General features: G+C 34.0%; 1 protein-coding gene across 1 annotated transcript in view; it reads left to right on the plus strand.

Annotated features, from left to right (window-relative positions):
* LOC138713023 (dipeptidase 1-like) overlaps positions 1 to 18,976 on the plus strand; it is an 876,181-nt gene that overhangs the window by 824,865 nt on the left and 32,340 nt on the right. Inside the window, exon 10 of the mRNA XM_069844705.1 lies at positions 12,681 to 12,857. Coding sequence (XP_069700806.1) covers positions 12,681 to 12,857 — 177 coding nt within the window. The remainder of the gene's footprint in view (positions 1 to 12,680; positions 12,858 to 18,976) is intronic.

The following is an 18,976-nucleotide window of genomic DNA, read 5'->3' on the forward strand; positions in this document are numbered from 1 at the left end:
TAGGCCAATTTCTATCTGATGCTTTTCCAATTCATTGCGGGCTAAAGCAAAGAGATGCACTGTCACCTTTACTTTTTAACTTCGCTATAGAATATGTCATTAGGAAAGTTCAGGATAACAGAGAGGGTTTGGAATTGAACGGGTTACATCACTTCTTGTGTATATGGATGACGTGAATATGTTAGGAGAAAATCCACAAACGATTAGGGAAAAGACGGAAATTTTACTTGAAGCAAGTAAAGCGATAGGTTTGGAAGTAAATCCCGAAAAACGAAGTATATGATTATGTCTCGTGACCAAAATATTGTACGAAATGGAAACACAAAAATTGGAGGATTATCTTTCGAAGAGGTAGAAAAATGCAAATATCTTGGGGCAACAGTAACAAACATAAATGACACTCGGGAGGAAATTAAAGGCAGTATAAATATGCCTATGGGAAATTCCTGTTAATATTCGGTTGAGAAGATTTTATCATCTAGTCTGTTGTCAAAAGATCTGAAAGTTAGAATTTATAAAACAGTTATATTACCGGTTGTTCTGTACGGTTGTGAAAGTTTGACTCTCACTTTGAGAGAAGAACAGAAATTAAGGGTGTTTGAGAATAATGTTCTTAGGAAAATGTTTGGGGCTAAGAGGGATGAAGTTACAGGAGAATGGAGAAAGTTACACAACGCAGACCTGCACGCCTTGTATTCTTCACCTGACATAATTAGGAACATTAAATCCAGACGTTTGAGATGGGCAGGGCATGTAACACGTATGGGCGAACCCAGAAATCCATATAGAGTGTTAGTTGGGATATTGGAGGGAAAAAGACATTTGGAGAGGTCGAGACGTAGATGGGAGGATAATATTAAAATGGATTTGAGGGAGTGGGATATGATGACAGAGACTTCCAATATATTTTAAAGAAAGAACCACATAGGCCTAATTAATAAACAATTAATTACGGTAACTGTAATGATTTCTAAGATTTCAAATTTAAAAAATTATAATTCACGCTGCACATAAGAGCGATCCAGCAGGCAGTGGTTTCTTCAAAGGGAGTAGCGGTGAAGAAAAATGGAGGCTACACTCATGTTGAGCCGTCTAAAATAAGTAAAAAGTGGCTATAGTATTGGTACTTTATTTTTAAAACTGAAACGTGTGATCAAATGGACCAGTAAGTGTGGCAGTGCTGACTTGATAATACGTAAATTTGTTTTCAGCAGTGTTAAATACAGGGAAAATATTTTAAAATGAACATTGTGTGATGATGTGTTAAAAGGGCATTAATCCTGATACATGCCACTAGACACATTTCAGTATCCCAACTCAATTTAGTTGCTTTGGTAAACAGGACAAACAAAAATGCAATCCTATTTAAATTAGCAATCGTGGTGGGTGTTAAAATGTTAAACGTGAAACCACAATGACGTTAACGTATATGTGATTTTAATTGATAAAAACAAAAGCAGTAAGGGTTTTTGAACCCCTGGTTTTATTGTCACTGACATTCAAAGCTCGAGCGTGGTAACAAAAGCGAAACCGTGGCAGTTTTATCTAACGTGTGGGAAGAGGGTTCGGAGAAGAGAGGGATGTGAACTTGACAGATTTTATATGCGACAGTCTGTCACTCTATTTGTATAATCCATAAAACAAATACGAAACCACAATTAAAAATCAATGGAATTAAAAATCGTTGCACAGCGTTGTGATTCCAACGATCCAGTAAAAACATTTGTGCAAATTTTAAAACAGGAAATTAGGTAGTGGCATGGAAATTCACCTTCATGTTCCTATGAAAGGATTTGTGATATGAAATAGAACAATTAAACAAGTAGTTTAATTTGCATTTTATGAAATGAAAGGCAAGGATTGCTGAGATTTGGTTTCAATAACGGTACATGTTACGCTGACAGTGTCGAACAGATTGAATTAAATTGAAAATGAAACTGGATTTTATTGGAGCATGTTCTCAAAGCCAGCTATCCGCTGTAACTCAAGTGGAAAGCTTTCTGGCTACAAATTTGATAAATACGGATTAGATTTCTGGTAGGAAGGAGGATATTAACTTCCTCTTTCTCTCGGAAGGGTGTGTATCCCTGGTCATTGCTAATCACGTTACCAGCGATCGCCGATACTCCTGAATGTGAGCTGGTATTTTTTTATTTTTTTATATAAAGACGTATTCATTTATAGTTTCTCCCTCCATGATACCAGGTTGTTATTTGACATTTCGTCTCTCCTGGTAATGACTTATTTGTAAACCACTTCTGAGGTTGGGAGCCTGGAAGGCGGAGTTACGCTGCCCCTATGTTTTATTTATTTATTTTTTTATTTATTTGTTTATTTATTTATTTATTTATTTATTTATTTATTTATTTATTTATTTATTTATTTATTTATTTATTTATTTATTTATTTATTTACTAGTCGTACCCGTGCGCTCCGCTGCACCTGTTAGAAATAAATATAAAGTAATTACTTAATTAAAATAGGACATTTGATCCAGGGAACATTCGTGTTTGATAGAAGGATAAATCGTTTATTATGTCACTTAATTTAAATTGTATTTAAACAATTAAAATGCGATCATTTTGATCCAGAGACCACTCATTTGGTCATAAAAATTATTTTAGGAAATACAGGAAACGAATGCCTATCAAGTTTTCTGTGCATATTTTAATCTTACCTGTCCTCGATTCACTCAGAAGTTACTGTAATAACATTATAGCATTATGTCCATCTAGAGGAACTATACTTTCCAAAGGTGAATTAATAATTAATTATATAAATCGGTTAATTTAGCTTCCCGATATTGCTTCATACAAACACAGAAACATTCCCTGTAGGCTATGTTTCATAGCTTTCGATTGTTGTTGTCCAAGGCCTCTTATAGACGAAGTCATTTGTCTTAGATGGCGTTGTTATTGTAATTTTGAAACTCATTTATCTCATTAAATATCAGTCCTTTCAAAATTTTGCACAGAGTACAACTTATCGGAAATTATGTTTAAAGAAACGTTTGTTATGTAATATTTTTCATGAAAATTAATAATAAGGGAGATATTTCGATTTATTTAATTCAAGCCCCCTTATAACCCCCCTTTAAAGAAAATATTTTGAATGCCATATAGCCTAAATTCTAAGATACAACGAACTTAATTTATATTCCAATTTTCATATAAATCGGTTCAGCCATTATCGCGTGAAAAGGTAACAAACATCCAGATAGACAGACAGACATACAAACAAAAATTTCAAAAAGCGATTTTCGGTTTCAGAGTGGTTAATTATAGGTATATGTTAGGACCAATTTATTTTTGGAAAATCGAAAATTACCAAAAAAATTTCGGCTAGAGATTTATTACTAGTATAGATGTCTATAACAGGGCAAAGCCCCAATTACAATAGATAGTAGAGATATTTGTTTGAAACATAGAATTGCAGATAACATAAAAAAGAGATAAAATAGATACAAATGCAAGATACCAGTGTAAATACAAATTAAAAATGAAAAATAAAAAAAAACAGACAAAAAGATACTACCTAAATAAAAGACACAGATATAGATATAAATGAAAAATACGAAATAAAAATAACTGAAACATAGATAAGTATTAGGTTCGTTCCAACAACAGTCAGGAACCGTCCGTAACCATCGTGAGCATGCGCAGTACAGAAAAAGCGTTCCAACACAATCCGAACCAGTTCTGAACCGGAAACATGTACTACAGTCGGGCGTTCCAACAAGCTTTTGACACGGGTTCGGAACGGTCAGAAGCAGTCAGCGGATTGAGGCATGTACTGAAGAGTACGCGAGACGCGCATGCGCATAAGCTTACCAACGTCTGCTGGATACTGAAGAAAGACATGATCGACTGTTCACATCAATGAGGTTAAGATGAAAAGTGACAGTACAGACGAATAATAAAACTAGAGATTTAATTTAAATTTTCACCAAAAAGAAAGAGAATGGAAATTATTTGGGTATTGAAATAGTTAATTACAATTTCAACATGCAGCTTTGATTAAAAGTATAATAAATAACGTACGTAAATTAATAATTAAAAAAATAACTATTTTTAGACTGAGAATCGCCCAGTACACGACTTTGAATTAACGGAATTCTTGCCTTCCATATTTTTTGTCATCTTTTTATAGAAAAATGATCGAAATTCTATTTTCTGCAATTAAAATTAGCTGCGAAACGGTAATAATAAGCATTCCGTTCTTAGAAAAGATGAACACAGTTATAGCATCTCTGGATTTAGTACATAACGATCAGCGAAAGCGTTCCAACAGCGTCCAGTCCAGTTCCAATCCCATAGCAGATGCTCAACTGGCGCATGCGCATAAGATCGTACAGGAACCGTGCATGAACTGATCCATGAACCGCTTGTTGGAACGAACCTATAGATATCATAGCCAAAAATGTAGCTATAATTGGCAAATTACAGAGTAACAAATACTGTAGATAGCAATATTATTTAAAATCAACTACTTTCATGGCCAGTTTTTCCAAGTAATGTTTAATTTGGCTTAATAAATGTTAAAATAACAGCTGGTTTATTTTTAACGTTTTGTTAAGATGTTTTCCATTTTTCCAACATAATTTTGTTTAAAATAACCAACACTTAACTTTAACTGTCGTTAATACTATTCTAACTACTCAACAGCAGTTGGTAATGATTTTGCATATATAAGACAACTTCTTATTGGCTGATATTATTATTATTTATATTCTGTACTATGGAGTAAGTCATGAAACATGTGTAAAATCGTAACCTATTACAGTAGCCATGATTCATACAGTACAGAGAATTGATAAATGAAAGTTGCATTGACTGCTATTGAATAATAATAATTATTATGTATGGTTACATTTTATAATGCTAAATATGAATTTCTGTTTAGAAAAATCTCAGCATTATGATCACCAGGTGACAATAATTACACGAATGTGTGTGTAGTCAACTGTACAGAAAACCCCGAGGAGAATTCCGTATCATATAAAATTCTCTAATTTAGGTTCATGTATAATTTATATGTAATTTCGTCCTAAAGCAATTGCTGCTGAAACATTTTATTATTTACTCACTGCGTATTTTGAAGCACTATTGACATCGGCTATAGTTGAAGAGCTAGTAACATAGAATCTAGAGTTAATAGTAGCTAGTGAATTGGAACAAGTGGCCTATTTCAACTAGGTAACATACAACTGAGTTTTATTTTAAGACATGAAAGTGATTATTATAACTACATACCGGTATCTAAGAAATATTAGTAAATTAATACATAATGTGCATTCAAACAACAAAACTTAATTGGTATATTAACTTTCATTTATTAGAATTATATTATAGCTAGCGATAAGATATGTTTGCACTGGCTTTAAAACAGAAGCGAAAGAGCTGGATTCTTGGAATTTATAATCGTTTTCTTTCCGATGGAAATTTAATTTTCCAGCAGGATAATCACCCCGCGCACACCGCCATAAACGTTCAAAGACGGTTCACGGAAAAGCATGAAAAGAGGAGGATTGACAAATATCGAGACATCCCAACTCAAAATCCAGATCAGTTCTGGGATCAAGTTCTGGTTACCTAGGAAGATTTCGCTAAGGACCAGAACTATTTCTGCGATCTGGTGGACTCAATGCCCCGAAAATGCCAGGCAGTGATAGACGCCGATGGCATGTGGACAATGTATTAGATCCACATTTGTATTTCTTTTATTTTTCTTTAATTTGTTTGTTTGTCTTTGTTTTATTTCGGGAAGAAAATTGATCTCCCAAGAGTTTTTTAAATTCTCCTAGTGGAGCCAGAGTTGCGAAATAATAAGTTCCACTACACAAAATTATAAAAATGAAGAAAGGTAACATGTATAAAAATTAGTTACGTTAAAAAAAAAGTTGTCGCCGAGAACCGAACACGGGCCCCTGAGATGGCAAACCAACACGCTACTGACTATTCCATCAGGGTGTCATAACGTAACCAGCGCGACGAGGCATATATAGCTGCTAGGCTTGAAGTCTACGGACACAGCTCACATACAAATGTAATCGTGTAAATATGTCAATGTTCAGTACTAGTTAATGTTTCATTTGGACTGATTTACTGAAGCTTGGTGAAACCGTCCCTTACTCTAAACATTCCTTAAAGAGAAACATAACATGTTACTTTCACAACTTTTGTCTGAACAGCTGTGGTGTTATCCGCCATGTTTAACTGTTTGTTAAATGAGTTAACGGCCTGAAATCCTACATTTAAAGTTAACAAACGGTTAAGAATCTGTTAAGCCAAACTGGTGTTGAACAAATGGAAAAACTGTATTTAACAAACTGTTGAGGGTTTAACAGTCGTTAAGTCTTCTAACAATACTTGGACAAACCGGCCATCAGTATATTAATAAAAAAATTGTTATATTTCATGTAAAAATGCTGAATTTCATTGAAATTTGAAAACATTTTTAACGCTGGTTAATTTTTATGTTTTGAAGTGATGGTTTTTTATAATATAACAATTGACGATTTCTTAAATGTGATGTTCTAGCGTTAATCTGGATTTGTGATAATATTTCGCTATTATCCAGTAGACCGTTGAATATTGTATATAATAGGAGTTGCTCAGCAAGTAATCTATGGCTTGCAAGAGACATTAAATTAAACTCAGCAAGTAGATTGTTGTACGAAAATTTGTTGTGGATGGCCGAATAATGATATTTTCTAAAATACAGATATCTTGAGAATCGTTTTTTAATTTTTTCAATTTGATTGCTATATAGAGAGATGGATGATAAAACTTTTATTGTCGAAGGCATAATATATGCATAGACATGGCCAAATGTATACATTACATTAAATTTAAAATATGTCAAATATAAAATACATTATTCATTTCAAGGGCCCATGCGTGTATCCTCTAGATTGTAAGGACACAAATTTATTAATTTCGTTTTTATATAATTTATGATTTGCAAGTAGGTGACCAAATTACTGAGGCATATTCCAATTTAGCGCTAACATGATATTATGATAATATGATTATGAAGTACCAGGAGAGGTTTTGAATTTGAGCCTAACCTAATTTCTAGACCATGGAAGAACATAGAAACATTTCCCTTCAAAGGAAGAATTCCTGTGTTATAATCGGGAATCGAACCCGGGACTTCATTTACTATAGTTAGAAGCTCTGACCACTAGCCGATGACGCTGGTCTATCATTTTATAGTAGATGATAATATTAACGAAAATAATTATTATTGTTAAATTATTGTGGTTAGTTTTGTTTAGAAATAGTCGACAATGCAATGAACTGCCGATTTATATAATTTTACTGCGCCATATTTTTTTGTTCCATCAAGTCATGGCGATGTACAGCTGTCAAAAAAAAAAGTGGCCGCACTCGTGAACAGCGAATATTTTCAAAGTCCACTTCGGGTCGCGGCGATGTTACACGATGCATGTGCTTGTACAAGCAGTTCCGGAACTATGAAAGTGTTCCATATCTACGCCTCGTGGACCAGTGGTAGAGTGCTTGTTTAATGATTCAAAGGTCGTGGGTTCGGGCCTTCTTCAAGTTTTCATTTTATTTTTTAATCTTTCTTTAGCGATGTAAATGATATTCAAATTATCATTTATATCCAGTTATCGTTCTTTATGGATATCACGTTATTTATATTTTGTTATCGTTCTTTAGAGATATGAACAAAATTCAGGTCATCATTTGTATTCTGTTATCGTATTATAACGATATGAATAATAATTATTATTGTATTTCCAATGGGGGTTAGCCGTATTTTACATATGTATGTTAGAGCTATAGTTTTATACACAAAAAAGATAAGCATAAAGAGAAATGGAAAAGAAAATTAAATTAGCTTACGCGATGTAAACAAAACATAAACAATCCGTAAATTAGGCATTGCGATTGCAAAACAAATATCAGGTATCAATTTGTAACATACAAAAACATTAACAACACACATACGTAACACTTCTATAACAAAAATATGCAGCTTTCCGTACCATACATCATAAATTAATACACAATAGTCACACAAACACAATCAAACCATAATTACGACATTGCGACGACATCAAGCATCACATAACTGACTCACATACATAACAAATCAAGCATCCGTTACAACACATACACTTCAACATAGTAACCACACTTTTAAAAGTTACAAATTTGGCTCCAAGAAGAATAAATAGGACACTGTTACTAATTACTATTCTTCTACAATTCCTTAAATACATCTGTAATAAATCTGTGAAATTCCGATATGAATAATATTCACGTTTTTTATATTGTTATCGTTCTTTAGCGATTTAAATAATATTCAAGTTATCATTTATATTCTGTTTTCCTTCATTAGCATTATAAAACAATATTCAAGTTATTTATATTGTTATTGTTCTTTCGCAATATATTAATTAAACAAACCGATATTTATCATTTATATTCTGTTATCGTTCTTTAGTGAGACTGTATAAATAATATTCAAGTTATTTATATTGTAATCGTTCTTTAGCGATATAAATAACATAAATTTAATATTAGGTTTGGAAAAATCCAGTTGCATAATACTGGTATTAGTTTTTCTTTTTGTATTATTACATACAATTGAACCACAATAAAATGAAAAGGAGTAACGAGGAATTGAACCTGAGACGTTGACATCTAAATTCCGACGTTCGTCCGCTGAGCTACGAGAGCAAAAGTGTGGAAACATTTTTGGAAAAATTGGCCCAATCACACTCTAAGATCTTCTGATGATTCGTAGAAGCTAGTCCAGGATGCGGGGGGCAAAGGCTAATTGAGATTTCCCGGTCTCTGACCGGGTCAAACATCCTGATAGAATTAATATTTAACCCTTGCCGTGACTTTCGGTGAAGTCCGGAGGGCCCAATTAGTCAAATCCACTCTCCTCATCTCCACGCGGACCCCTTGGAATTTAATAAAATGCGAAAGAGATTGTGGTGTGCGGAAAGCAACGGGATGTTACCGCATTTAGGCCTATCCTTCCTAAGAAAACTGCAAACATGAACAAAGGAAGCTTTTAATAGAAGAAGAAGGATCTTCTGCGGACCTCTGGAAAAAGAACTAAGGAAGAGACTAGTGAAGTGCTTTGTGTGGAGTGTGGCATTGTATGGGGAAGGAACATGGACATTACGACGAAATGAAGAGAAACGAATTGAAGCATTTGAAATGTGGATGTGGAGAAGAACGGTGCGTGTAAAGTGGACAGGCAGAATAAGAAATAAAATTGTGTTTGAAAAAGTGAGTGAAGAAAGAATGATGCTGAAACTGATTAGAAAGAGAAAAAGGAATTGGTTGGGTCTCTGGTTGAAAAGAATAATGGACGACATTAGGATATGTGGATCATATGCGGAGACTAAGAGGAAGGCAGAAAATAGGAAAGATTGGAGATTGCTGGGTTTGCAGTTAAAGACCTGCCCATGGACAGAACATTTATGTGTGTATGTTCAGAATGCCTGGAATATCGTGTCTAAGAACAGTCGCTATTTGCAAAGACTAGTCAATTCCATGCCCACTCGACTGCAAGATGATCGAGATAAGAGGAAGATAGACTAAATATTGAATTGTGGCTTTTTGTTTTTTTTTTTTTTTTGAACGCTTAATTGTTTGAATATTTTAAGGCCGACGCCAGTAAATTTGTTATGTTTATGCCACGAAAGATATTTTATTGAGAATAAAATCTTTTTTCTTTCCATTTGCAGCCTCAATATCATAATGATAATGATAAACTCATGGCATAATATATTAATGAACCTGATGTTAATTACTAAAATAATCATAAAAGAAAAAGGAGCCATTATGTCTAGTTTGTCTGTCTCAAAAACAGAACAAAAAAGGACATAAAAAGCACGAGGTTGTAGTCGAATGCAGGACCTCATGAATAAGACGCCTGAATGCTACCATTATGCTATCGAATAACACACAGTATACTTCAATTATAACTGTAGATATCAGGCAACGTGGTCCAACAACATGTAACATCGCCTGTCTCCGAATTGTAGCGAAGATACCCGAAGGGAACTTTGATACAGGAGAGCGGCCACTTTTTCTTTTGACAGCTGTACATTCCATCCTGAGAGAATAGAAAAACTGTAGGTAGCAATCCAACGAAAAATGCTTGAAATCGGTGCGACGGATATCACGTCAAACTACACCATCTATGCTCTATAATTCTCCGCGAAATACCTCCAAATATTCAATTGCTGCTATCGTAAACGGTTTAAAATGGATGTGGAGGTAACAGACGTATTCGATTGTTATATCAATGCACATTTCACTCTACAGGGTGTAAATAATAAAAACTGTCAAAATTATATAGGCAGATATCGATTTACTAAACAAAATATCTTCTGAAATTTAATTATATCTAATAATTTTAATTTAATTTGTAAAATACCATGTTATTTAAAATTGATAGTAGTTTAATATATTTGTTTAAATTTAAACTGAACGTAATTGTTATTGCCAAGGCCTTGTGACCAACACAACACGCACTAGTACACAACAGAATATCAAACGACTGGTTCAGCGTACATACCGGGAAAAGTAGCCTAAATAATGACTTTCTATTCTCTATTCCAAAAACGTTAGACTCACAAAATACATTTTTTTCTGGGAAAACTATGACAGTTACAGAAAAACAATATTTGACTTTTTTCTTCAGTTATGTATGCTCTACCACCAGTAGCTTTTGGCTATTTTTATCGTTTACACTCTGTATATTTGATAAACGTGTTATGGCTGTTACATTGACTGAACACTTAATTTCTACTTTCTTTTATTACTATTCACTATAATCACCAGCAGAACAGAATATTATCTTATTTAAAAAATAACACCCGTCGAATTTTACTATACTTTTCGTTAACAGAAAAACCACAATTTAAGTCACACAGAGTTAGTTTGCACTCAATGTTGCTTGCTTGACGGTTGTCAGCCCACTTTGAGGTCTGTGGATACAGGGGGAAAAATTAGATCGGTGTTTGGGAGATTTCTCGGGTAGCTCAGTTGGTAGAGCGTTGGTACGTTTAACCAAAGGTCCCGGGTTCGATGCCCGGCCCCGGAACAATTTTTCCTTCGAAATTATTCAACTTTTGAAATTTTCGCAACACGAAACAGAATAAGCAATAATAATCATACAAACAAAATAGTTGATTAACATATCGGAAAATAGTTGAACTATGAGTAATTTGATGGCCATTTTACTACACCATTTTGATTCCACCGTATCAAACTTATGTTCCCTTCCGTCTTTCTATCCTCTCAGGGTCCGTCTCGTGCCATCTATCCATCTCTCTGTCCTTCGTTTCTTCTTTCGCTATGCTTTCCATATTAGCATCTTCTTTTATAACATTCTCTCATCTGTTATTCTTTCAATGTAGTAGTAGGTAGTAGTAGTAGTAGTAGTAGGTTTATTTTGCCTGGCAGAGTTAAGGCCATGAGGCCTTCCCTTCCACTCAACCAGGTTTCAATAATATACATGAAATACAAAATTAGATTACAAAACAACACAAAAGAAAATACCTTATAAATTACATAAAATATACTAAAAAATTACAATAGTCAAGATCAGTTACATAATATATAAAATAAAGTAGAAAATTACACATAATCAAAATCAGTTACATAACATAAGGGAAATATACACATTCACACACACACACACAAACACACAATTTATAAGACTTAAAATGCTCGACATAAATTCGACGATTAATTCACTTGAGATATATTATACAGTTAATATACTAATAGGAGAATACAAGTGGGTTACAAGACATAACATGTTGATTAGCAAAGTCGTACTAAATGGCATACAAATACAAATGATTAAGTAATATATCAGTATAATAAAAAAGAAAAAAAAGGAGAAGAGAGAGGAGAAAAAAAAAGAACTTGGTCATTTAAGACTATTTAGAAACTTCCGCAAGAGTCCAGTTCTGTTCATTAAACACACTTCTAAGTAGAGTGTACTTAAAATATTTTAGACTCCGACTGTTCCTGATTTCCTGTGACAAGGAATTCCAGGAACGAGCTGTGTGTATTGTGAAGGAAGCAGAGTAGAGAGATGTTTGATGGAATGGAATTGATAGAACAAGGTTATGCTTTGAACGTGTATCACGGTTGTGTTGGGATGCTAAAAGTGTGAAGCGAGGAACTAGGTAAATAGGTGTGGAATTGTTTAAAATCTGATACAGTAAACAGAGCGAATGAACTGAACGTCTCTCCCGTAAACGAAGCCAAGATAATTGGAAGAAATACTCGGAGACATGATCATAGCGACGGCTGTTAAAAATGAAATGAACACAAGCATTATGAACACGCTGAAGCCTCAATGACAATTCAACACTAAGATCACTATACAAAACGTCGCAATAGTCAAAGTAAGGCATCACCAGGGTCTGTATCAAGATCTGTTTCAGTTTAGTGTCTCTACGGTTTAGGCTTCGTTCTTATATTACCTTATATTACATTCATAATTTTCTTAATAACAGTATTTTGCTCTCTTCTTGACTTCCTAGCTGCTCTTCTGTAAAGGAATAATTTGAAAATAAGTTGAGGAAATGTGTATTTTCTGTCGTATGTCATGGGGCTCCGAATTCTTTGTTTCCTATTAATGCACTTCCGCTTACATGTTTGTTGCAGCTTGTCGTCCGAGAAATGAACAGGCTGGGCATGATGGTGGACCTGTCACACGCGTCTGTTCGCACCATGAAGGACGCACTTGCCACCAGCAAGGCTCCTGTCATGTTCTCCCACTCGTCAGCCTTTTCTCTTTGCAACTCCTCCAGGAACGTGCCCGACGACGTCCTCAAACTTGTGGCGAGTACAATCTTTCCATTATGCATAGGTACAGATGTCTCAAACTAGCAAGCTGTCTCGTTCGCGCAGGCTCATAGAGCACTTCTCCCCTACCACTGTCCGCCTACTGCTGTGCACTGTGGACTAGAACGGTACAGCTCAGTACTAATAACAGTTGAGAAGGCTGCATAGGGAGGGTACATCTTGAATACATTGTCAAGAGGTCAACTTTTCAGATAATATGACTATACCTGGGTATCGGAGCCTAGGTGGGCCCCCTCCGTTAGCTCTACTACTTCCCCTCTCCAGGCAGCTTCCTAGTTTGAGGCATCTGTACTGTGGCTCAAAATGAAACTCGTACAGTGAAGTATTAATTGGTATTCAATGCGGTCACAAACATAATAGAACATTTATGGTCTTAATTAAAAACTAAAATACAGCAGCACTTCATAAAAAAACAAACGGGTTGAAGAAAGCCATATTAAACGAATGGTCGAAGATTCCTGCATCTTATTGTGAAAATTTGGAAAAATATGTTCCAAGAAGATTGCAAGAAGTCATCAATAATAAAGGAATTCCAACAAAATATTAATAAATTGAAGTTGTAGCGTATTTTCACTTTTTCCTAAGGGAATACCATAGAAGTAGGCAAAGTCAATCAGTGGGTGTAAAATCGATCATTTGCGATTTTTATCGAAAATTATATATTTTCCCAGTTACTTGTTAAAATTTTGTTATGCTGACTTCATTGCCTTACATTGTAAATGTAAGCGAGAGGGACAACAAAAAGCCTGCGAATGCCAACAATGGGAACACAGTGTAATTACCGTTGAAGTGAACATTTTTATTCTCAACTTTTTCTCTTAAATGAAAACAAAATCTTACAAACTCTAAATTATAGTCAGCTGTGAAAGGAGACAGGAAGTATACGTAAGTACTTTTCGTTGAGATTGTATCCTGAAATAATAGTTTTGAAGTTCGTAAATGTTAGTATTGAAACTTATTATTTTAAGAAAACTTGTACCTTTGTAGGGTTAAGTCGATCATCCCATCCACCTACTCGAAACATATAGCACCAGCAGGAAGAATAAATTGTTCAACGAAATACCTCCAATTAACACTTATAAACAGAAAAGTGTCATACTATAGCTTACATTGATGGGATAGTGGGGAAAGAGGAAGACGAAATTATGGTGAATTTCTTGCGTAAGAGAAACACTGCCAAAGGAACATATTTTGTACATCCCTCTGTACCTGACTATGGGAACAACGTAGTTTCTAAAGTGACATGAGGAGGGGAAGATTTCAAATAACATCTGATATAAACCTAAACAATGCTGAATTGCATTTTAGATTATAATTGAAGGATGGTATTTCAATGTAAATTTTGAATTCTTAAATCTTTATTTGTTGGTATGTGAAGTATTAAAATGTGTTTTTATGTTTGTTTTATAAGTTGGCAAACATAGTCACGATTGTACAGTAAGCCTATAGACCTAATTGTATCGAATAGTATGATCACAGTAACAAAAGATATACTACATAATGCCGTAGGCATATATTGAAGATTATTATTGTTTTTACACCCCTTATAACAAATAAAATAACTGTAATACACTTAATTTGGATTTTAAAAATATAAACAATGATCGACTTTACCCTATTTAAGCAGGTAACTTCGATCACAAGTCAAATAAAAAAAAACAGTTTTTTATAGATTGTAATTCAATTCTTGTAACGTGTCTTCATAAGTGAAGGATATGACGACAAAATGCTATTCTCTGAGGAACTTCGCTGCATTGCATAACCTCAATATCATTAAAAAATTGCAAAAATTTGATCGACTTTACTCTCTTCTAGGGTACATTATTTGATTTTGTAATAATCAGAGTGTGTACGAGTTTTATTTTGATACAGAAAACGTTCAATTTACGTCCAATCATTTATTTTTTCAGTATTGCTGCAAGATGTAAATCTTAAATACGTATTGTATAATGTTATATTGAGTAGTGTAAGTTTTGTTTAGTTTAATGGCTGTACTTCTTACTTATTGTATTGTATCGTTTGTTAGTTCACTGTGTGAGTTCCACTTTGAGCCACTGTAATTTCTTGTGTAGTAAATAGAGAAAACTACTTATCATACTTAATTTTAATTCGTAATTAAGCAAAGGTACCATAGTTATAGGGTAGACTCGGCTAATTTCGTGATACTAAGGTTTTGGTGCAAGAATAATGTTCATATTTTCAAAAAAATTAGTGTTTCTAATATACTTTACGTGCTTTATTAGGGTTGAAGTTACATTTCAGCATTCCTACCTCAAATTAATTTATACAATAATTGTTACAAACACACAATATAAATACACAAAAGATTTAGCACTCTAGAATGGTTGGTATAATTTCGTGATAGTCCTTAAATTCAAAATATTTAAACACATTCAATCAAATTTTTAATTCCTCTGTCAGGTTCATACCTACAAAACAAACGGTTAAATTTCGTTCGGTATTATGAAAGGTTTTAACATGTGTCATGAAATCACTGATCACAACTAATACACTGAATCCACCTTTCACCATGATTGTCTTCCTCGAAATTTCTTAAGAAAATGGCTCAAATCATTAGGATTATCATTCTGCTTTTCTTTAAAACATTATCTTCTTAGTTTGGCTCTTGAAATGATACCGTTTCATTGTCTACCTCTTAACTTACTTGGGAGGCTGGAAATGTCATATTTTAACGCCGCCTCAAATCGCAGTGTCTCCTACTGAAGATTGCTATAGGTCCTCCTAAGGCGGCTTATATATTTTCTCTCTTCTGTGACCTTGACATTCCTTTAACGAGAGCATTTACTGTAGTACAGGCGATTGTTACTTTGATGCGTCCAAAGATTTCATGTTCCACTGTATGTGCGAAAGATAAATAAATTTCTTTAGTACCCATGATTTAATCCAGTGCATCTAATAGTAGTAGCAACATTTTACCGAAGTTTTTCTTAATAATATGCAAATCCATTCCTTCATAAAGCTTTAACTTAATTAAATATTTATTTCGTATTTTGTACATGTATATGTTGTATTCAAAATTATATTACACGTCCACTGCTATGGAGTAACGGTTAGCATGTCTGACCGTGAACTACTAGCGGGATCAAATTCAAATCCTGGTTGGGAAAGTTACCTGGGTGATGATTTTTTCCGGGATTTTCCTTCAACCCAAGAACAGAAAATGCTGGGTAACTTTCGGCATTGGACCCTGGACTCATTTCGCTGTCATCACCTTCATCTCATTCAGAGGCTAAATAACCAGTTGAAAAAGCGTCGTAAAATAACCAATTTTTAAAATATACAAGGGTACATTTTTTAGTAATCATTGCTTAATAATGAAAATACATTTCTCACTATCGTTTATATTTAACAGGAGTATTCCGATAATCTAAAACGAATCATCACGTCTTTCACAGGAACGTAAGTAAAATACCAGATATAGATATTCACTGTCTTCCGTTGACATTGTTTAATGGAAATGAGTAACTGAAGTCTAGACAGACGTACTTAGAGATTCTCTATTTTGGAATTTAAGTGCAGCTTCTCCTTTTTAAACTGTTTCTTCTAAATTACATTCTTTAAAGATGCTGGAGTCTGTGACACACTGACGATAAGTAGGTGGCGGAGTTTCATCAAGTGTGCAGTGAAAGAAAAAGATAAGATGTTACAGCATTCAACACCGTCAGCCAATGAAAGTAAAAAAAAAAAAACTAATATAAGAGGTAATCTAATGTTATTCGGAGCGGAAGTAAAAGAGAAACTAATTAAGGGATATCACAAATGTCTATTAAAGGGAACATTTAAATAAATGGGAAGATATAAAGGAAAATGGTGCAGAAAAGGAACTTAGTTTTAAAATGTGTTGGTATCTTCTACAGGTATTGCAAGAAATAGAAAGCAACCAGGCCTTCATTGCTGCTGTTCATTATAAGTTTTTTTTACACTTTTTCACAGTTTGACAGCTGTAACAGTTTCTTAAGGTAGCGGTTGATATTGACTTTTAGTAGTTTTTAATCTCAACAAAGATTTATAATATGAAACGGCTTTTAGCATTATCATCTTTGCTCAATCATTGTAGATATGCAGAGAAATTGTTTCTGTAGTATAATAAAATATAATTTGCAGTAGGTAATTTTCAGAACTAAACATGTCCACTGAAATACAAACTAAGAAATTAATGAAAAACTATTACAGAGTGTTCTACTAAGATAAAAAATAGCATATTTAGTAACTTGTTCTGAATTAAAGGATGTAATGTGATATAACTTGCATTGCTACTGGCGATAAAAACATAATTGTGTTGAACATGTTAAGTTCTGGAAATAACATTAGGCATGTTAAGTTTTGCTATGGATATTTCTGGAAATGTTGAGTTTTGGAGCAAGCTAACGAGGATTATTTATATTTCGATGGAAAAGTCTAATTTACATGTGATATTGTTATATTTCATAAAATATAACTTTGCTACACTTTTTTCTGTTTCGCAAAAATGAATAAATTACTTAGGACAGTTTAGAAAAAAAAAACAATAATTTAAATATACAAATATGACTTACGAGTATAGCTCCCTGTAAACCTGACTTGAATAATTTCAAAGAAAAATTGTTTCGAGACCTTTTTTCTGAGCGCGCCAGCGCTCTACTGACTGAGCTACGCTTGTATTATCATTGGTAATTGTATCAAAAAGTTATTCCATCATTTCTGTGACATATTCTTTTTCAGAATCAAAGAACTTTCAATCGCCAGTACTTCTGTCACTTCTTCAGTAATTGAACTTTAGAACTTTTACACTTTACACTTTTACGTTTTGACATTTTTACAAAAACAGTGTGACTCTTAATGATGAGCAGAAAATCACTGACCTGTGATTTTTATCACGGTGACCCAAAATTACGGGTACACCTGTGATTAAACAGCTCTTTAAACAGTGATCACAGTTCGAGGGCTAAACTGCTCACCAGCTGAGACAGTTCATGTTCTTCTCACTGCGTGCACTACGCTGCTGTGCTTATGCCACCTAGTGACAACACTGGGAACAACTACGCCCGCGAACTGTGAGCGCCCGATTTTAACAATACATTCAGTGTAGCCAACTGAGTAGATTTCAGGCTGATCCTGGCAGATTTAAATTTCTTAAAGCCGGAAAATATACTATTGTCAGCTGACAGCTGAAAATCTGGGAGGTTTTTACATTGCTTTATTGATTCCATTATTTTAAGCAGTGACATTATTAATTGGCTACACTAATCAACCAGTAAAATTACAATAATAACAAAATTTTACCAAATATGACAATGATTAAAAAAAAATAATGTTTCATCCATCTTCTGAGTGATGTGCGAATTATGTCAAAATAACTAATTTTCCGCTTTTTCCTATATAATAAATATTTCGCTTCAGGAATGCTGGACAAGATCAAGTAGACAATCATTATATTGGGTAGCCAGACAACAAATGTTCAGTTCGTCTATAGCATTAAATAAATAAATAAATAAAATACAAACACATAACCTCAATATTTTCTCGCCCTCACCTATCATGTGCGAACTATCCAGAGCACTGGAATATCGCAGTGAGACACTCTGATGAGCGGGAAAGAATGAACTGTTCATGTTAACCTCGAGCAAGGTAGCAGTTCAATCACTGTTTATCACTGTTTCACTGTCTAAGAACAACGTGATCATAAATAAGCAATCACAGGTCGAACAGTGATCACAAAAGAGCAGTTTATCTCATCACTACTGGCTCATACGTTACATTATTTGTTACTGTTTACGAGCTACAGATACAGTTCATTGTATTCAGCAACGGACTTAAGATGCAAAAGCAGTGTGACAATATAACGAATATTTAAATTTAAACAAACTATACCACCAATCATGATAAGCTATATTTCTCTTCGCAGGGAAGGAAAAAGTAATAGGCAACATAGAAGACCATGTGGGGTATTTTGACATTCCGGCACGTAACAATTAATTTTATAAAGAAAATCAGAGACAGAGACTAGGGATGGGAGGTTCTTGGAAAATAACCGGTTAATTTAAGAATGACTTAACCTGAAGGGGGTTAACCGATCAAAAATAGCCGGTTATTTT

This window comes from Periplaneta americana, chromosome 14 (assembly GCF_040183065.1).
Source record: "Periplaneta americana isolate PAMFEO1 chromosome 14, P.americana_PAMFEO1_priV1, whole genome shotgun sequence".
NCBI lineage: Eukaryota > Metazoa > Arthropoda > Insecta > Blattodea > Blattidae > Periplaneta > Periplaneta americana.